This window comes from Schistosoma haematobium, chromosome 1 (assembly GCF_000699445.3).
Source record: "Schistosoma haematobium chromosome 1, whole genome shotgun sequence".
Lineage (NCBI taxonomy): Eukaryota > Metazoa > Platyhelminthes > Trematoda > Strigeidida > Schistosomatidae > Schistosoma > Schistosoma haematobium.
This window is the reverse complement of record NC_067196.1, coordinates 72,875,692-72,898,569: the sequence shown is the minus strand read 5'-3', so window position 1 is coordinate 72,898,569 and position 22,878 is coordinate 72,875,692. Positions and strand designations below refer to the sequence as shown.

The window sequence follows — 22,878 nt, the reverse complement described above, 5'->3', positions numbered from 1 at the left end:
AAACAGGAAGTTTTCGTTCACTACAGTACGATATAGTCATAGGACTTTAGGTATTTATGTCACAGAGTTGCGTGTATAAATTGATGTATCTTATAACTCTATATTGATTGCGATAGACTTACTTGGGAATTGAGTTTTATAAATTGGATATTTATCTAAAATCGGTTCGTTTTGAGGAAGAAATACTTAAAATATCCTTCTTCTAAATAACAATTTACTTCATCAGACAAAACTATAGCTAACAAAAACATTAAACTTATCTGTTTGGCTGCTGAAATAACTAGACGAAAGGGGCTTTAAACACCATACGTAGCATTTACCTCTGTCACTAGGCAATTGCTTTCTACATACAACTGTATGATTTAAAATAGGTTACCAGAAGAAGCTAATAGGTCTCATCGTTGTTACTCACATCCATTATATATATATATCAAACCGTAGCTAATATCTTGACGAGTTGGTAGAGCTTGTCTGTCGAAATAAACCAAGCGACTTATATTGACATGTTCCATTCCTGCTTCGGTCTGGGCACCCGGGCAGTATCACAGCCCACACATACAAATATGGTGTGGCGCATATATATTTGGTGCCCTCTTGTACCCATATTTATGTGTTCAAATAAAATAAATATAAATAACATGTTCCATTAGGTCTACCGAAACTACGTTTTAAACTACGTGCTTGAGCTTTTAATGTTCGGACATTATGTCAGACGGGAAAAGACTGCTTTAGCTAGAACTCTAGGATCTCACGCTATCGGCGTATGCTGCATCGCCGAAACGCACACACAGTATCCAAGTACAGTCATTCCTATAACCTCACCTTAACAATATAAAGAACCACCACAATTTACCCTTCAAGTATATGGAGACTTTAGTGCTACTCCCCGTGGTCTCGCTGTTGTAGGTATAGCGTTAAGTCCTAAAGCGGAACAGGTTCTGTTAGACCGGATTCTAATAGACAGTTTGTGCGCTGGTCGACTAAACAGGATAGTAAAAGATCAAAAAGGTAGAGACACACGCCGTTGCCCATTCGTTGTCTTTGCATGAATTTCCACTTATTGCAGCTCGGATGAAGCTAAACATGAGGTTTCGGAAAGCTATTTAATCTTCAATGCTAAACACTGATAATAATGACAGGCGATTTTCTTGCCTAAGTAGGTAGACCAAATCAAACCAAGAGGCACTTATGCAGATCTTACAGTTTTGCGGCACAGCGAACTAAGCTCAAATAACCGACTATTTCTGGCACACACCGACGTTAAACATAAGGAGAAATATCGTCTGACGTGGTGACCACTATAATTGACTCAAACCGACCACATTGTCATTAGCCATCGTTGAAGGGGATCGATTGAAGACTGTCTGTTGAGTCGAATTTCCGAGAACTGCAACGGAGCTTTCAGAGGCCCTAAACGAGCCGAAGAGTCCTAGCCAATCAGAGCATGATGGAGCTTTCTAGAATATCAACGTGGCGTGCCAGTATTGGTCAGTAGCATAATATGTCTTTTAGCGGATTGGCAAAAATATGATGTTGACTTAACAAATGTTAACATCTATAAATACCCGTGTTTTTCTGTACAAAAATGAACCTTTGGAGTAAAGTGTTTTTCGCTTACTTTGCACCTTTTCTCTCGAGTTCAGGTCGCTGCGTAGTTCTAGCTTGCGGGTTACCAGAATAGCTTAGGAACAGAATAAAGTGTTCAAATTAACAAGACTTATAGCTGTCCCACATTCTAGAGCCCGGATCATGCTCTAGTTCGAGCACGTATTTGTCTGCATTTTACTGGTCGTGTGTCATGAGAGTAGAGTGCTAGGTTACGATGGGGTAGTAAATCTTCATCAACTGAGCTGGTTGGGACAAGTGTTAAGTGTCCTCACCCACCGCCTACATCGACGGGCAATGTTTTCTGGAGCAGAAGGCAGCGGCAAAACTAAATCATGGCATTAATACATGAAGTCACTGACAGTTGGATCTAGACATTTTAATAGGTGCTAAATACCTGGTTGAAGTCTGCGTGATTATCATAATCAAGGGTTAGAGACTTTGAATGATATGGGTCTAAACCGTTTGCAATAGCGAAGGTCGATTCATTCTTTGTCTTCCCCCAAATTCTGAAATTATCAATTTCTCATAACATTTTTTTTTATTTCACTAAGTTATATTCACTTCTCGAGTCATAACTTCGATGCCTAATCTACTACCATTGATATTGTTACTACCTCTACTATTGTGGGATTCGGTCTAGCAACTTCATCTCTCTGTGCTAATGAGGTATGACAACTTGAACCAATGTACATACGTTCAGGTTCTGTGTTGTGACTGATTGATATATGTACCGTAAACTGAAAAGTAGTCTAACAAATCAGTCAGTCAGTTAGAACAAGTCTAACGAACAATTAAAAAAACGGCACGTGTAAATGGATGAATGACTTAATGTAAACCGTTGATAGATACATTTGTAACGATTGAATAGTAGCTTTTTGTTTAAATATTAACCCATATAGTATTCTATTCAATATCAAATTACAAAGAACCAAAAATATGTTTCTAGACTAATTATGACGCAAACTCCAAATATATTTCATTCTTTGTTCTTCACTTAGAATATACATTTTTTTTCGGGTATTACTGTTGAGTAAGCCCTTTATGAAATGATGGATGCTTTTTCGTTGTGTTCTCTGAGCCTAGTGAAGCTTTCATTGTTGCTCTCGGCAACATGATCATTTTACTTCTACGTGAAGAAAAAGCTGATGTTGTCCAAATCAACGAGAGCTTTACAATTAAGCAATTGATCTTAGAAAACACACAAAGTTAACAAAACACATTTCATTGGAATCCTAATTCACAACAATACTTATCTAGTTTAACGCTGAGACAGTTGTCCATATATTTCCAATAATATTTATAATCTAATAATAACGGAACTATATATATATATATATATATATATATAATACACTTACATCCATATACTTTTTCATAAGCTGATCAAAGTCACGATTAACGAATGGTTGTAAGAATTTTCTTAATAAACGTAAAGTTGACTTTGCATCTAAAATTAGTCCAGTATGTCTAAAGTAGAAGAAAAGCGAAAAAATAAAGACAAATGAGCAAAGGAAGTGGAAAAATGAAAGTGAGCAACTAATACTAGAAATAAGATATATTGATTTATCTTATATCCAACTTACACACCAACGTGTTTACAAATATTTTCATCATTCATTTTACTACTATTTCAACAGTTTAATATATATAACATTGTGCCGATTATATATGATATAGTATGACAATTTGAGCTGATGTATATTTGTAGCAGGCTCCAAGGAGACGATAACTGGATGATATAAGTGTTATTGAGATCTTATATCTTCAAATGTAACCCTGTAGCGAAATAGATTTTCGTTAACATTTTACTTCGCACACACGTGCTATGATTTCTTTGTATGTGGACAAAATACAGGCACAGATGAGGACAGAAGCCAACCCCCTTACATACTAAGTAAAAACCATGATAACTACACTCTACAATACGTAACCATGTCAAGAGAGCAGATAGGTGGGAGTTTGCAAGCGAGATATTAAATGTTTGTTTGGAAAAATCCGTCATTAGATGGCTTCAGTGTTTGATTACACACCAATCAGATGACTTTTCAATTTACTTATTAAAATAATCGATTGAGTGAACAAAAATAACCGAAGTATACGATTTCCAAAATAACTGAACAAACTGATAATAAAGACAATAATAACTTGATTTGCTCAATGACCTCGTCGACAACGTCATAATGTTAAAAGCAGTAAGGCAGTAAGGTTAGAAGATTAAACTTTCAAGCAATACTTCTCCGCTTCAAAACCCAATATGTAGCACTTGAACCGATATTTTGATATGACCACGAATAGAAAATAACAATATTGTGAAGGCAGAAAATTAGAAAAAATTATGCAGCAAAAATAATCATAATAATGCAAAGAAATAAACTGTTACAAGGAACAAATAGTCTAAGAGTAAGAAAATATATTTGAAGGGAATATTTTTCTTTCTAAAAGCAGATTTAACTAGTTACCATGATAGATTGAAAAATAAAACAAAATTTCCGCCGACTTCGAGAGTTGGGGGTTTTTTTCGATAAAAGTTTCAGGCCACTAAATCATATGAACCTTGAAAATTAACACAAAAGCTGATATTTACCACTCACCATATGTAAATTCGACATAACTTTATTTCACAATGTGTCATTAATTAACAATCCTTAAGTCTCTTTGGTATACAGTTTTCAGAGTGCAGCTAAGGGACACATGATACGTAGTTTTTAATGGCCAGATCACCCAACACCTAATACCTCATTTTTACTTAAGTGTTGATATACAGTGCTGATATAATTTTTCATATCCATAATTTCATATGAATTTTTACTCGCACACACACAAGTTTTTATTTTATTATTTACACTACATAATCTAGTATTATAACCTTTTTGTCAAATCATCATGCTTATTCATAGGTCGCTACGGTATATATATATATGATTGTAAAGCGTAATAACCAGTTCACTGAAAGTTGTCTTCCCTGAACTTCGTGTTTTAATATATACAAGGCTCTGATACAGTAACCGAGTCATGCTGAATAAGTCCCTTAACTATTTTCATACCTTGATCATCAATACTTTAACTAGTACTTTTTAGATGAAACCAATCGTAAGAAATAATGACTTCTGCAGACTAAAATGAATTATCTGTCTTCCAGTGAAATAGCGTGGGTGTAATACGATCACATTGTAGCTTTAGAACGGTTCGCGTAGCAAATGTAACCTGTCTCAAGGTCAATCATGCTTTTTTCACTGACATAGTCATGGCTGTTATGCTTACCTAGATAGAAAACAAGCTAACAAACATTGGATAAGAATAGTATATGAATACAAATATGCGTTAATTTGTCTACGTGTGTACATATATACATTGCGTAGGCGTGGAGTCCTAAAATCAGTGTAAAAATGTAATCTGTAAAAACGTATATCTCGTGCAAATAGAAAATAACAGGCAAACAAAACGGTCAACAAGCATACTTTAGAAAATGGTGATTGAAATCATACCACTACTAGACTAATTATAATAATCTAGGCTAAAAATAAATCTAGCTGAAATCGAGTTTCCAAATTGTTTAAACTAGGCCATTTTAACGTTGGTGATTGATACTCATGACGAAGGAAAGTAGTGTATATTGGCATTTACGCGTGTATTGGTAGTACGAATGGCTAGACAGTCAGATAACCGATTATTTAGTCAATGCTATGTGATTAAACATACATGTGTTGTGATGATGTCAAGTTCTTTTGGCTTCATATATAATAATCATTACCACATGATACGGATAATATCAAATCCAATATAGACTATAAAACAAAACTATATCAACCAGAATGGATGGTATATATATAATGTGTCGTGAAGATAGGAAACATATACAACAAAATGAACGTAACGTTAATCTTTGACATGATACAGATGTTTCCCCAATGTAATACTACAACTGTCTTTAAAGCTTGAAACTGACAATAATACACAGAGAAAAAAAACGAATTTTCTTTAGATTGTGTATCTTTTTCTATTTTTGGTATTATCAGGATTTTATTACAGTGGTGAATTTGGGAACCCACACACCGGAACAACATAAAACAGAAGACAATATTTATTAGGAAATCATCGACCCTCACTTGATTAAATGGTTACTGATCATTTGTAAATTTCATGGCCATGGTTGTTGAAATTCCCAAGTGAATATTAGTCGGACAGTAGTCATAACCACAGTAAGTAAGAGTTGAGATAGATACATGTGGGGATCAGTCTATGTCGCCAAATCAAATTAGCATAGCCAGTTTGAAATTAACCAAATGAATAGAAAATAAGTTGAAATAGTCGTTAAAAAAAGACTACACGTAGAGAATATGAACCAAAAAATGGAATGAATTGGTTGAATAAAAAATATATAAAATAATATAAAAACCCAATGTCTTGAGGAATACACTGGATAAATCTATCTGTATTATTGCCAAAGATTTTGAGCCATTCCATCCGAGATCTTCAACCACTGATCGCGACTACTGCGTGGACAGTACCACCCTCTGAACTAAGTACACTGATATATTAGCATGACTAAAACCAACAGTCTATGACTTTATGACATGATGCCATGTTTCAGCCTAACTCTCTTAACTTACCCTTAAATCAGTCAATAATTTAATTAATAGCCTACAATGGGTGCATGCGTAAATTGTACAAATGATTTGTAGACTACAAATAACTAGTTCATTGTTTTATAATCGTTGAATTTCTTTTCGGATATGTGGCGTCTGACAACGTTGGTATCCGCAATGTCCTCTTACACAATAACCCAAAAAGCAAAAACAAATGGGTACAGTTATATGGTAGGTTTCAATCCAGTTTAACAGTCGGATCTTAATTTACTGGAGAGTGAGTAACCATTAAAAGTAATATCCTCCAATCATTTAATGAATTCTAACGATGTTTATTTTATGTGACAAAATATTCTATTCTTCTAACTACCAGTAGTATTCATTTGTTTCTTCGGCCATTCGACTCAATAACTGTGTCATGTGAGTAACCATCACTACTCGGTTAAGATATATCATTGTGTACATCTGTTTATCAAAGTATAGAGTTTTACTTATTTTAACAATTAGAAATCTCGTTTATTTATACAATCCACCTCTATAGCATACAAGAAAAATATAAAACAGACGATATTAATAGTAATAACAAAATGATATACAAGACCGATAGGAGCATAAAGAGAAGAAATGTGTCAGTAGTTTGGATCAGTGTAATTAATTTCGAGTTACAGAATTCAATGATCTCTTCTAACCATTTATTTTGTTTGTAATGTGTACTTCATCTAGATGAAAAAGTCTGTGATTCGGAATATGTTTTAGAAAAATTAATGACTAGTCTTAGTACAAATACCTTCAACTTTCACGCAAAACTTTAGCTAAGAACATAGACAGGTTGTCTTATGGTCGGTAAAGATTCAAAACCTTATCAACTGGTTTATCGCTTATTGAAAAACACGCATATAAATTTTAATATCATTGTTACTAATGTTATTTTGGCTTTTTTGTTATATATCTTATTAATTTCCTATCTCATACTACTGATGTACGGTTAAAGGAATTTGAACCAATGCATATTCGTGCCAGGTGATTAAATGTGATGTTAAATGGCTAGAGGCAGTCGACAGAAAAACCCTGAACATAGTTCTTTAGTACTGATCGAATTTTATCAATCAAGTTACCATGTGACTCGATTTCACGTGCACAATGTTTTGGTGTTAGTTGGTTAAAGATAGTCGACAGGAAATACTGAACCTAGAATTCGTGCTACTTGAAGCTCGTCAGAAACCTGATAGACAGAATTCGATCAGCACAAAAGGGAAAGACAAATACAACATTGGCCACTACACAGTGATTGATCACATGTTGATATCTGACGAACTGAAGTAATTAGTTTATATTTTGATACATGTCAATCATCTGTCTGTGGTACAACTTTTAAACTTACTGAGGATAAAAAAAGCTCAAATAAACAGAAATAAAATTAATAAACATTCAATGGTGTACACTAGTTAACGGTTTTAAAAGAAAATACAATAGAGATTAGAAATAAAAAAAGATTTTTTTGGATGAAATTAACAGAGAATACGGGAACAGAACAATGCGATTCATTGGTTAGAGAAAAAACATTATAGATAAAGGCTTTGTGTGGTTGTGATCAGCTTCGAACCAGTTTCATCATCATTCATAATTGATAATATGGAAAGAAAAGTCAAAATTCAATTGATTTACTCATTATGAGTTTTGTTCAACATTACTTCCGTCCTGATTCAATGTGATGATTATTTTTTTATAATTTATTTATTTTAACACATAGATATTGGTACAAGAAGGCACCAAATACATATGCGCCACACAGATCTCATTTGATATGTGTGAGTGCTGTGATACTGCCCGAGTGCCCAAACCGAAGCAGGTGGTTTTCTTAGGGGGCCACACCCGGAGCCTTCGACCTGAACGTCTGATCCACAAGGCAGTGGAGATCGTAAGGAGATGCAGTTCCATGGTAGCCGGTGACCAACGATTGGTTCATACGCCATTTGTCCTTTTAGGATACTGGAGCCCATGTGAACCACTGATTTGAAATCAGGATTTTCCAACTCTTCTAGGTGGATTCTCCGTGTTCACCAACCCAGTTAAAGCGCCGGACGTTCGCTTTTCGTCCACTCATCTATGTAAACAACACCCACGCCACGAGAAGGCAGTGAGTAGGACTTCCCTGGCAGAGGCTATGTACGAGTGGGAGAGGGAGAGCGGACTCTCCCCACTCTCGGTCGTACCAGGGCATTTGGGAGCAATGATTATTCAGTGTAATATTTGTTTTGTTTCCTCGTATGATATCTTATTCTGTATAATATACGATATTCTTGTATTCAATTGATATGAACTATGCTCAGTATATGATTTATTATAACTCTAAGTATTTTTTATGTGTGATTTCATTCTAAATATTAATCAAAATGGGTGTACGAATCAATATATAAATGAGTGTATTTTCGACTAGGGTCGTTGTCGTCATGTTTTTGGGGTTAATAAATCTTCACTTATACCAGTCTTTGTGTTCTTACTTTCGCGTTGTGGGAATTGCGGAGGTCCCTCGTTCCGAGTATAAGTGATAAGCGTTTCTGACATAACAATCAGCGGGGACCAGATACAGAAAGCAACACAACCAGCATTCAATTCACAAGTTATAGCAATAATATTCTCACACTGTTCATTGTACATATTATAATGATACTCAGGGCGATAGACCTTACGCAGAGTTAAAGTTAATTTTAACGTCATCCAGATCGCTTATTATGTTGATATAGATTTTATTCTTAATGAAATTAACAGATTTGTGACTACTTTATTTGTTGAATAAAGTATTTAACGAAACAGACGTCCAATGCTTCCTTTTATTCAATGGTTGTTTAACTAAAATAAATTGCATTAACTATTAAAATAGTGATAATAAATAAGTAAATAGTAGTAATAAACGCTAACTGACTTACTTAAGACGTCTTTCAAAGCCTGAATTTTTACGACTGGAATATTTTGGATAATGAAGTACATTAGTATAGCGTAAATTGAAACGTGGAAGACCGTTGCGCTAAAAACCACAGAAAAAGAAATTAAAATAATATCTAATTAATAATCATTGAAGACTAATGAAGATAATATTACACATAGCTATCAAGTGGTTTCGTCGACATTTAATTTCTACGACAAACAACGGTAAACTAAGCGCATTGATGGCATTTAATGGAAGTCAATAGGTATTAAAAATGTAGATGACAATTAGTTGGTACCAATCAATCATATACACAGTAGAGCCTGAAATATGTATGTCCGCCTAAACTGTCACACTTGGCATTAGTACACAGACTTTTATTCAGTTATCATCAAAGTACAGTCTGGCACGGATGTGCGTTGGTCAAAGTAGCCATACCATCGAAACAATCTAGTAGTAACGACAATAAGAAGGAATAAGAGTTGAGAATGTGGTTAGAAAAACAGGTCAAAAAGATGTATGTAGAAGGAATACTTGAATTCAATATTCACAGGACGATAAAGAGTGAATGGATCTGCGTCGCTGTGAAAGATTTTGAGCTGTCACATAAAGTCCCCAGCCACCAGGCAACAAACAAACAAGGGAAGGAAATTAACAGGATGAAAGTAAAAGTAGCCAAAATATTATTGTTAGTACCTGGAAAATAATAAAGGATGATCATATCTGGTTCGCTGTAACCGACTGTCATTCATGTCACATGAGGTCTCCAGTAGCATTGCAGGATTACATCGCTGAATAATATCAAGCCTGTGACTTTCAACACGACCTATTCCAACATTAAATAATTTCACAGACCAATACCCTGTCTAGGTTTAACCGCCATTAGTTATTTTCCAATTGACACCAAGGTAGGTGTTGACAGGAAATAAGAAAGACATCGAGATAAACAAACCGATTTACCACATACATATTAGTCAGTATCGATTTTTGTTTCCTGTTATTTATTTACTCAAAACATAAACAGCGGTACAAAAGGGTATAAAAATAAACATGAGTCACATAAATAATAAAATGAGATTAAGGGAGGAGAGGGGAACGTAACCAAAACAAACAGCGAATAAAAATACATTAACGAGGATAGTTTAAAAAGAAGGATACGGATCGCCTGAAAATACAAGAAAAAATACTCTTCAATTGACGGGGTTCCTCTAACTTTTGTGAAGAATATAAAAGAAAGATATGGCAGGATCGTTAATGACTTCTATCATGACCCGTTTCTGATAATGTCAGTCAGTCAGTAACAACGTAGAACTTCGTACGTACGTACATCAGTTCGAGTTGCCACACCACATTGGCATAGAGATGCAGTCGACTCGAATTCCGTAGTGGTAGAGGTAGTAAGAGTATAAGCAGTAATCGGAAAGATTAGGGTTTGGAGATGTTACTTAAAGAGTATAATACAGTGAAATAAATTTGGGAAGAGAAAAAAAAGAGACAAGGAGGAATAAGGATATCAAAATTTGGGAGAACACAAAGAGTGTACGCACCTGCACCATTGCAAACGATTTTGAGCCATGTCATTCAGGGTCTCTAACCATCGGTTGCCATCATCTCGCGGTCTCCAACCAGGTAGTTTACACCTACCAACATGACTCAGTCCGCCTGTCAGTGACTTCATGGACTTGTGCCATGTTTTGGTCTGGCCGCCCCTAGCTTTCTTCCGACCTACTCCTATACCACTGAACATCGCACGTCGAGGTAGTCGGTCGTTGGGCATACGTAACACGTGTCCCAGCCATCTCAGCTGATGAAGTTTCACTACGTCATCAATTGATTTGCCATCCTAACCTAGTACCCGTCCCCTAACAACTGCGTTACTTACTCGATGGTCCCAGGATATACGAGCAATATTTCGAAGACACCTATGATCAAATGGATGGTGGTGCAAGTCCATGGCTTAATACATTCTGATAATGTATTAAGCCATGGACTTGCACCATTTCTCGGATCCCAACCGTTGAGTTATTTATTTATTTAAACACATACATATTGGTACAAGAATGCGCCAAATATATATGCGCCACACAAAACAATCAGAATTTGAGGGGAATGAGAAAAAAAAGAGATTGATGTAAGGTGGTGTAATAATAATGATGGTAAAAATGGCGGAACAGACAGGTACAATCAGAAGAAATCTTTCAGGTAAGGGAGACACAACCACTTTTTATGAAGAAAGTAAAAGAAGGTTACAGCAGGATCGCCACTGGCTTCTATTCTGAGCCATATCTGATAACGTCTCTAGCCACTGTGTAGCACCATCTCTCGGACCCCAACCAGGGAGTCGTGAAGGACCGACACAAGCCAGTCCTTTGCAGCTTTCTTTCATGCCACGACACCATGTCATGCACTGACCACCTCTCCGCTTCTTCCAATCAGTCCCAGAGTCGGCAAATAATGCACGACGTGGAATTCTCTGGGATGACATTCGGAGAACATGTCCAAGCCACCGAAGTCGGTGTTTCAAGATGGTGACACCAATTGAATTATCATCTCTGTGCCCGAACACACGATGCCGAACCTCTGCATTACTGACATGGTGTTGCCACTGAATGTCAGCAATCCTTCGGAGACAACGATGATCGAACACAGAAAGTCGTCTAACGTCCTCAACTCGGAGAGACCAGGTTTCACAAGCATAGAGCAGAACTGCTCTCACCGACGCGTTGTAGATCCGACCTTTTACAGCCAGACTAACATCACGAAGGCGCCAAAGATGGCCCAGATTGGCATAAGCCGCTCTGGCTTTCACTATACGTGCGTTGATCTCATCACTCACACCCCCACCAGCACTTATGCAGCTACCCAGATACACGAACTTCTCGACTACGTCTATCTGCTCACCATCCAGGGTGAGTACAGGATTGGAATCCTGCCAGTCTTGTAGAAGTACTTTGCACTTCGAAGGTGCAAAGCACATACCATACCTACGGACACTGATTGCCAACTGATTAAGTGCGGATTGCATGCCTTGGGCATTATCGCACAGTAAGACAATATCGTCCGCATACTCAAGGTCGAGAAGTCTTTCTCCAGGCAACAGATCTACACCACCATTACTTACATTCATCAGAGCTGTTTCCAGAATGTCATCGATGGCAAAGTTGAAGAGGAATGGTGAGATTGGGCAACCCTGCCTAACCCCACTGTTTGAATGAAACAATGGAGAGAGGTGGTTGTATGCCCTCACTCTGCCTGAGGTGTTTGTATATAGGGCTTTTAGGATGTTAATAAACTTCTCAGGCACACCCTTCTTCAATAGACAATCCCAGAGAACAGTCCTATCCAACGAATCGAAGGCAGCCCTGATGTCAAGAAACACTACGATCGTTGGCCTTTGATAAGAATGGCGATGTTCTAACATTTGGCGGAGGGTGAAGATATGATCAATACATCCTCGACCAGAACGAAACCCAGCCTGCTCCTCGCGAGTCAATCTTTCTCGAGTTTTGAACAACCTACGAAGTATGACGGAAGCCAATAGCTTGGACGCAATCGGGAGTAGACTTATCCCCGATAGTTGTTGCAGGAACGACGTGAACCCTTTTAAAGATAGGGACAACTATCGACTCATTCCATGACGTTGGTACACTCTCTAGCTCCCAAACCTTCGTAAACAACGTCGTCAATTCCTTAGTCAAAAAGTCACCACCATCTTTAAAAAGAGCCGGAGGTAATTCATCTGGGCCAGGTGATTTGTAACGCTTCAAGAGTTGGAGTTCCTTGCGGACTTCTGCCTCATTTGGTGGGTCAGTCGTCACCGGCCATGGAGGGCAGGACAGTCTGACCGATGTTGCCGGAGCAGCAGGCCAGTTGAACTGCCCTTCGAAAAATCCTGCCCATCGTCCATGACGTCGATGGATGTTAGTGATTGGCATCCCATCATCCTCGCAGATTGTTTCACTCGCACCAGACTTCTTGCTGCCAGTGGCTCGGATGAGCTGGAAGAGCTTCCGGTAGTTACCAGGTGCAGCTGCTGCTTCCAGCTCATTAGCACGCTTCGACCACCAGGCTTCTCGGTCCTTACGCAAGCTTTGCCCAATTTCATTACGTAACATCCTTCGTTTATGGTCAAACTCACGGTCACCCGGAGTAGACCGACGGGCTTCAATGAGTTGTAAGGAACCAGAAGAAACCCAGTGCTTAAAAGCGGGACGTTTCGCGAACCTACAACTGACTGTACCCGCCATTTTCAGGGCGTCATGCAATTGCAACCAATGCTCATCTATACTTTTCAGTGGAATGGTAGCTAGTCTAGAGTCTAGCTCGGTTCGATACTCACTTGCAACAGAAGTTGCAACCAGCTTGCTAATATCAATCCTTTGCTGGCGGTCACTTCGTTGTCCACTGAAAAGTAAGGCAAGATTGGCGCAGACCAAAGCATGGTCAGAGTCCAGATAGGTACTCCAAAAGGAGCGGCAGTCTTTTACACAACCACGCCAGCGGTAGCTGATCGCGATGTGATCAATCTGAGTCCAGGCTTGAGATGCAGAGGGAGGACGCCAGGTGGCACATCGGCGATGACTGTGCCGAAATTTAGTGCTAGCCAGAAACAGGTTGTGGTCTGTACATAGTTGCAGTAGACGGTCCCCGTTATCTGACCTGCGACCAACAAGTCCCCATCGGCCACCTAAACGACTCTCTTCTGTGCCTAGACGCCCGACCTGAGCATTCAAGTCTCCGGCTAGTACTACAATATCTGTCGAACGCACTTTCTGGAGAAGAACAGATAACTGGTGGTAAAACTCATCCTTGATTGCATTCGGGCTGCAATCTGTCGGGGCATAGGCGGAGATAACGAAAAGACATCGTTTCTCACGCCGATTTCTTCTCACATTGATGGAACTTTCTAATCTAACAGCACATAACCAACTGTTAATGGGGATCCAATCGATTAGTGCTGCCTCAGCTCTGGCGCTTAATGCGACACCAACGCCAGCGAGACCAGACGAAGATGCCACAGGGTCCCCGGATAAGCGCACGTAAAACAAGCTTTTTGAAGTGACAGATGTAGAGCGAATTTGTAGTACTTCACCAGAGTCTTGAATACGGGTCTCGGATAGACAGCAGACATCAATATTAAGACTTTCCAAAGACATAGCCAGCCCTATCTGTTGTCCGACCTGCATAAGTGTGCGAACGTTGAAGGCAGCCAGTTTGAATGGCGCACGTGGTTTCAGAAAAACTGCTTCAGTACTCATATTCGGTGGTAACATACAATTTTCGACGGGACAGTGACTCGAGAACGTTTAGATACAGTCGAATTTCCACCAAAGACGAGCTGCTGTATGAACTGAAAAAATAAGTATAGACGGAGTAGGAATAAAGGAGGGTGAATAATGATGTAGTAAATAATAATAACAATAATAATAATAGTAATGATAATAATTTGGATCAATTGATTGTTTTTCGAAGCGAGAAAAGTAATTTCCATAGATATAGAGAGTTCATCATTTGTGTGTGGGCTGTGATACTGCCCGGGTGCCCAAACCGAAGCAGGTGGTTATCTTAGGGGGCCACACCCCGAGCCTTTGACTTAAAGGTCTAACCCACAAGGCAGTGGAGCATCGTAAGGAGATGCATTCCCATGGTAGCCGGTGACCAAAGATTGGTTCATACGCCATTCGTTCCCTCAGGATACTGGAGCCCATGTGCACCATTGGTTTGTGATCCGGTTAAAGCGCCGGACATTCGCTTTTCGTCCTCTCATTTTCGTAAACAACACCCCCGCCACGAGAAGGCAGTGAGTAGGACTTCCCTGGCAGAGGCTATAAACGCGTGGCCGTGTGAGAGTATTTCGAGAGGGAGAGCGGACTCTCCCCACTCTCGGCCGTTCCAGGGCATTTGGGGGGCAATGGATAGATAGAATCCAGTCCTACACAACTTTTTTTCATAACACAGCCCCATTTTATAAATCATACACCATTCTGCCTTTATCACACCGTTCAGATGTCGACAAATAATGCACTGTATAGAAGAAACTGAGAAGACATCCGCAAAACATGTCCAAACCACCGAACCCAGTGTTTCAAGATAGTAACATTAGTTTAGTTACCGTCACTGCATTCAAACACATATTTCCAAACCTCAACATTACTAACTGTCAACGATCCTTCACAGACAACGATGATCAAGCACAGAGAGTTGCTAAACATCTCCAATTTGAGAAGACCAGGTATCAGAAGCACAGAGGAGAACTCTTATTGGTGCGTTGTAAATCCAACCTTTAACAACCAGAATAACATCATGACAGTGCAAAAGATGGGGCAGATTGGCATAAACCACTCTGGCATTCACGATACGTCCGCCTTCTGTATTTAGTTGTAAAAAGTATTTAAACAGAAGCGCCAAGAGAAGAAAGTATGTCAAAAGTAAATCATGCTAAAAATTAGCTTAAGAATTCAATTGGTGTTAGAATGGCTGATTAAAATATCATCGTATAGACTTAGACTACAGGTTAATGAAGGGATAGCTTAGTTGTTAAAACATTATTAATTTGGTTGCAGGCCTGAATCTAGTTCTAGTTACTTTGATTCAGGCAGCCGAATAATCTATCACTCTCACATAAAAAGCGTGGCTCGAAGTAGAGTATACAAAGCTACGCTTATTTACCGAAATACATTAGTTTATTTACACTGTGAACTACTCAGTTGTGAATCAATTTATCAAAATTATGGTTTTACAATTTATTAAACTTGGACAGACAAATGAGAAAGAAACATAATATGTGACTGAATAACATGTTAGTTACATGATGAACATAAGTGAATAATCAATGGTTGTTTCTTAACCTTGATTTAAGTGATTATTTATTTATTTGTTAAGCTACAATAAATTAGTAATCATATTACTCTGTCCGGATATTCTATGCATCAATAATAGCATTATCCTATTAATATATATTAACAAAGTGGTCCTGCTACATAAAAACAACTTGGATTGGTCCCGTGAGTATCTTATTAGTCTGGAATGGTGTCTTAGTGGTTAAGGAACCCAACCACCATGCCCTAGGTTTGAACCCCGCTCCACGCACCTCGGTTTGAGCAACCTGGTAGCATCATTACTCCTCGTACTTGGAGGGTGGTTTCTATCCAAGTATATGTCGAATGAGTAATCATATTACAATATTTACAGTAATTCATAAATCAATTAAGCGAGCATAACAGCCACTGTATTGCCTTTAAGTATAAACGATAAAGATTTATTTTTAAAATGAAATACAGGGTTCTTCAACTTCTAAAATAACTCATAACATATTAGGATTAATCAATATGCGAACTTATGTCAAAAATTTCTCGATGACAGAACAAATGGTCATTCAAATTTAGCAGTAAGCCTGAGACAGTCGAACTGGTAATTTGCTCACCAGACAGGCATCAAAATCGCGACTGAAAAAATTTTGAGAGAAGAAACCGATAGTCAACTGACTATATATATATATATATATATATATATATATATATGTTTTTTTGCATTTTTCCGGTAGCCCAATACACTCTCGCTTACTGTTATGTTCTCACTCAATTAGTCAGTTGGGGGAATGGCGCGTAGTACACGGTGTATCAGTATCAGATTTTGGACACCGCCCGCCACAATATACACGCTACTAAATCAAATTATTTAGCTTATTGTTTATACATTGAAAAATTGATTAATATCCAAAGGAAATAGACAATTTAATATTGTTTCATACTCAATTTACTGAACCGATTAGTGATAATATCTAATGTCGTTCATCTTCATTTCTATAATAGTATTCATACCATGTAACATATTAACCATGAATTTGGCTTCGAGCCACACACAGTGGGGGAGCCAGTGATACTACCAATTGGGTACCAAAATTAAAATAAGTGGGATCAGAAATTGGAACCAACTTATTGAAGTTCTAGTGCTTTAACTATCATATCATTGCGACCCATACCATGCTATATCATTATAGTATTTACTACTAAAGCATAAAAGCCAAAAGAATTATAAAATCAAAAATGATCTTACTTTTTCGTCAGCACTTGTGCTTTCCAAAGTATTTGACTCAGATGAATTGTTAATATTAAGACTAGGCGATTTTTTGTCAATATTCAAATCATCATTGATAGTACTGATGCAACTAGTAGTAATGGTACTACTACTACTACTACTACTACTACTACTACTACTACTACTACTACTACTACTACTACTACCGCTGCTATTACTATTACTGTTAGTAATCAGCATACCATTTTCGAAGTTATTCGATAGATTATCGTTAGTATTATTACTAAGCAGTTGAGTTGGAGACACAGTAGAGGTTTGTGTTAATTGAGATACATTTATGCAAGTCAATGATGTTGATGATGGAATTAAGCAAGTTTGAGGAATATTTGAACTAGATGTTGGGAATTGATCAGCAACTGAATTAGTTAAGGAGTTATTATTACCACTAATATTTTCAACGATGGCAGAAATTTTAGGAGAGGCGAAATTGAAAACAGGTGGATATAAGAAAGAGGATTTACTGTCTTGATTAGATAAACTATCACTGGATGCATGATGTAATATAGTTGAATTTAATTGCTCGGATTGATGATAAGCACAATCTTCTGTTGTATTTGTAATTATAGCAGCGGTATTCATAGTCGCAGTTGTTATTGTCGTACTGGGGGCATTGAATGTAGCCGTTTGATTAAATGATTTACTATTGACATTATCCAGTATAATCCTAGATGACTCTAAATATGTATGATTAGAGGATAAATAAGGTTTAACGCTTGGAATAGGTTTTAAACTATGAGATGAGAAAGAACAGTATGAAGGACATAGATGGTTAGAAAATGGTACGGATGGATAAACAGACGATGGTAAATTATACGGACTATGAAAAGATGATAAACTGGACGATAAGGTTGATGACGATGAAACTGGTATCACTGAAGACGAAGTCGATTGTAGTAAAAAAGGTAACGGTTGAAACATCGATGGCACTGATGCAATATAATTATTATTTGAAGTCAAATTTAAATCTGTTGGTTTACAATAAGATAAAATCGGGTCTGAAGGAGGAATAATGGACGAGGTTATTTGTCGACAAAATGATCCCATAATAGTTTGTCGATTTTCAGGTACATAAATTGAATTTCTTATTGAACATGGTTCTTTGGTAGAATTTAGTGAAGCGATGTCTACTTGGAATAAAACGTAAATCATACATAACATGAATGGGAAATATGAGTCATAGAATAATTGTAACAATAGGTCACTACCAATATTTATATAATCGGTAACATAATAAACAATAAAAACATAGTGAGTAAGGTAGTCAACTCCCAATTAACAGGTTTTAAACTTGAACCTTGTAGCATCTACATCAGTTTGGGCAGCCAAGTAGTATCATTAACCTTGAAATACAAAAAGTGGCTCGAAGTCGATTACACAGTCCTGTACTCGATAGGAATGAATGAAACTCATTCTTATTCCCTGGAATTAACGAGTAACAGACAACTTACGACCTGGAAGGAATATCTGCCAATCCAAATTATCGTATTTCATATTAGGACAGTCAGAAAGGAAGCTAACAAGAAGCAGACGAGAAAACAATATCAACTGTAATGGAAATTTAACTATGAAGAGTCAGTCATCTATATGCAGTGTAGAATCTGGTACAAATGTGCATCAGCTCAGTTTCACCACATATCACCATAGTGATATACCAGAGTACAATAAACAGTAATAGCACTAGCGTAATAGATAAAAATGAGATCAGAGAATGGAAAGTGTGGGATGACACTAAATTCAAAAGTTATAGAAAGATATGGATAGATGTATCTGATCCAAGTCATACAACGTCTGGCAATCACCGCCTCGACCGCAGTCAAGTAGTTTGAATCTACCGACATGACCCGGTCTAGATCTCAATGATTGCAGAGACCGATGCCATGCTTTGGTTTGGTAGTCCCTTCAATCCAACATCGCGTCTCAAGGCGTGGTAGTTTAGTATACATAACATATGTTCTAGAAACTCTAGTCAGTGAGGATTCACAACTTCATCAATCAGCTTCTCATCTTTGCTTAGCGTCCCGAGTCAAACCTCAAAATAGCTGAATCTGGTGTTCTATAATAATTGAGAAATGCTACGAAGGCACCTATGGTGAAATATTCATGTCCTATTCATATCTTTTATTTTCATATGCAATATTTCCCAGACATATAAAGATACAGAATGAACCTCTGCGATAGACATCCTGCCTACGCCACAAGTGACAAACGTTACCAAAAACCAAACGACCTTTCTGAATCCGTAGCAAAATTTAGTTAGCTACCAACCCACCAGGGCTTATGCAACTTCTAGGATAATTGAAGTGGTCGATAAACGGGACAAATTTATCTCCTCTTGTCGTGAATCAAAATTTTGGAGGGAGAGAAGTATATACTGAATATGCTTGTATTGTTACGCATGACAATCCTTAAATAGGACTGCCAATTTGAGGTCGATGAGTAGGTTTATAGGGAGAAGACTAATCTCTTGAAAGTTTGATAAGGAACGTAATAGTACTAGGAAAATATATATAACGAAATTAGACAAAAAAAGATGACCAGTTATGAAAAACACCACTATAAGTTGACAATTCCCATGACCGCTTGCCATAAGCTCTGACCCGAACGATAGTTTGCGGCTAGTGTTTGCACTGCGTACGTCTATGGTAGATACCCTAACGAGAGATACAAAGCGCAACTGATGGGATCGAATATCGCCTTAAGGTCAACAAATGCAATTATGGTTGGGCCTTGGTAACATGCCCACGTTTCAAAGCCTGATGATGAGTGAATATTTGATCTACACATCCAAGTCCAGGTTTAAAACTGTGCTAGCTTTCCCGAATTCATTGTTTATGAGTTCCAGTTAAATGTCAGATAATCATTAAGGTTAACTTTCGAGACATTATTTAAAATGATACTTTTGTAGTAGGTGGGTGCAACCTCAAAGAAGTCATGTTTACATTAACAGAAGAATGTAGAATATAGAATAAAGGTTAACTAATTAAGAGAGAAAATAATACCCTGTATAGAAAAATGTGGACCACTTTGTCCTAAGAAAAAGCACAAAATGGCGAAGACGATTAATGACAAGGTATAAACAATTTGCCTCACACAGTATTTTGCATATATTTATTCTTAATAGAGATAAAAACAGAAAAATATATACGGATATCCAGTTCCCATACCCATACAAATGATAATTCTAAGACTTATTAATTATCGACACGATAGCGATTACAACTATATATATTGTGAAAAGGTATAGAGGGAAATACTGAACCGATCTCAATATATCTGTGCATGTGCCATTTAATTGAGAGTTTATAGCAATACCGAATGTCCTTAAGTGTACGGAGTGTAGATAAAGACATTTAGAATATTATAATAATAATTGGTTACATACTAAGATCTATAAGTATCAATAAAAATATGAAACTACTATGTAATACACATTCCATGCATAACAGTTACATGTAGCCAAATTGAAATATCCGCCTACAAACTTTCCTATTTTATCCACTTAGAACTAAAGGAAACAGAAATTTTTATAGGTAACTATTTGTAAAACTCATTCTAGTTAGGAAAAAACGAAAATCCCTCTTCCTAATAAAATTGAGTGCTTAAACAGAAAATGTCTGGAATTGAGATAAATAATAGTTTATTCTGAAATTATTCTGATAACATTTGAATGAGAAGCTTATATTCAAGCATAAAGGACGAATAGTCAAAAACAGTTACAGCGCAATGTACTAAAATACTAAGTTTATGAGAAATATAGCAAGCTTGTAACCGTCATTGAATATATCAATTAAAAGATAATGAAACCAACTCAATAACGCCTCTGAAGTGGATTCATCTATCTTACATAATATGATGATGTTGCATCGTGTTTTATTTGTTTCTTCGTAATTAACACGACAGCTCATACTTGAAATCGAATTGGAGGTATACATGTTCGAAGTTATAGATTGCTGAGACAATTTGATGCGATTCAATGACATTATTGCTTAGATTACAAGTTCAAAACTGCAGGCTTAAACTTAATTTTAATTATTGCAGTTCAGAAGACCGTATATTATGGCTATTTTAGGTTTTACATAAACTATGTAGTTCACACCCTAGTTCATAGAAGAGGTAGAAGCTACAAATTAATCTTTCCAAGTGTGAATCCGTCAACCTAAGGTTTGAATATTATTTCTCGCTTATGTCTGCTTTTACAATACAGTATTATTGCTAACTTTCTAAAACTAGGTATTTCATCAGAATTTAATAAACGTGCAGTCAGTCAATCACAAACAGAACAGAACCTTGGACAAATGTGTGACGATTTAAGTTGGAACATTAAATGAACTCAGAGAGGGTAAATAAACAACAAGGCAGAAGGCAAAATAGTAGTAGCAATGATAATAAGAATAAACATAGAGTATATGGCATGACAAGAAAGGATTGAAATAAGTTATGCACGGAGTGATATTGGATCTATGGATGGGATAGAGTCAATCCATTTGTACCATTGTGTAATTCCGCTAAATACGTCTAAATGCTATTTAGGGTTATCCTCCGGGCCCCCGAATGCCCTGGTACGGCCGAGAGTGGGGAGAGTCCGCTCTCCCTCTCGAAATACTCTCACACGGCCGCGCGTATACAGCCTCTGCCAGGGAAGTCCTACTCACTGCCTTCTCGTGGCAGGGGTGTTGTTTACGAAAATGAGAGGACGAAAAGCGAATGTCCGGCGCTTTAACCGGATCACAAACCAATGGTGCACATGGGCTCCAGTATCCTGAGGGAACGAATGGCGTATGAACCAATCTTTGGTCACCGGCTACCATGGGAATGCATCTCCTTACGATGCTCCACTGCCTTGTGGGTTAGACCTTTAAGTCAAAGGCTCGGGGTGTGGCCCCCTAAGATAACCACCTGCTTCGGTTTGGGCACCCGGGCAGTATCACAGCCCACACACAAATGATGAACTCTATGTCTATGGCAACTACTTTTCTCGCTCCGAAAAACAATCAATCGATTCAAATAATTATCATTACTATTATTGTCATTATTATTATTATTATTATTATTATTATTATTATTATTATTATTATTATTATCCACATTATTCACCCTCTTTTATACTTATACAGCGGCTCGTCTTTGGTGGAAATTCGACTGTATCTAAACGTTCTCGAGTCACTGTCCCGTCGAAAATTGTATGTTACCACCGAATATGAGTACTGAAGCAGTTTTTCTGAAACCACGTGCGCCATTCAAACTGGCTGCCTTCAACGTTCGCACACTTATGCAGGTCGGACAACAGATAGGGCTGGCTATGTCTTTGGAAAGTCTTAATATTGATGTCTGCTGTCTATCCGAGACCCGTATTCAAGACTCTGGTGAAGTACTACAAATTCGCTCTACATCTGTCACTTCAAAAAGCTTGTTTTACGTGCGCTTATCCGGGGACCCTGTGGCATCTTCGTCTGGTCTCGCTGGCGTTGGTGTCGCATTAAGCGCCAGAGCTGAGGCAGCACTAATCGATTGGATCCCCATTAACAGTTGGTTATGTGCTGTTAGATTAGAAAGTTCCATCAATGTGAGAAGAAATCGGCGTGAGAAACGATGTCTTTTCGTTATCTCCGCCTATGCCCCGACAGATTGCAGCCCGAATGCAATCAAGGATGAGTTTTACCA

General features: G+C 37.7%; 1 protein-coding gene across 2 annotated transcripts in view; it reads right to left on the bottom strand.

Moving 5' to 3' along the window:
* The window catches only part of DNTTIP1_1 (Deoxynucleotidyltransferase terminal-interacting protein 1), a 63,725-nt gene that overhangs the window by 33,958 nt on the left and 6,889 nt on the right, over positions 1–22,878 (bottom strand). The window contains exons 3-5 of one of the 2 annotated variants that reach the window (XM_051209625.1): positions 17,176–18,341; positions 9,122–9,219; positions 2,967–3,075 (exon numbers count right to left, since the gene is read on the bottom strand). In XM_051209625.1, the coding sequence (XP_051075082.1) occupies positions 2,967–3,075; positions 9,122–9,219; positions 17,176–18,341 (1,373 nt within the window). Of the gene's footprint in view, positions 1–2,966; positions 3,076–5,714; positions 7,979–9,121; positions 9,220–17,175; positions 18,342–22,878 lie in introns of those variants that run through there. The other variant, XM_051209626.1, reaches the window with a different exon arrangement.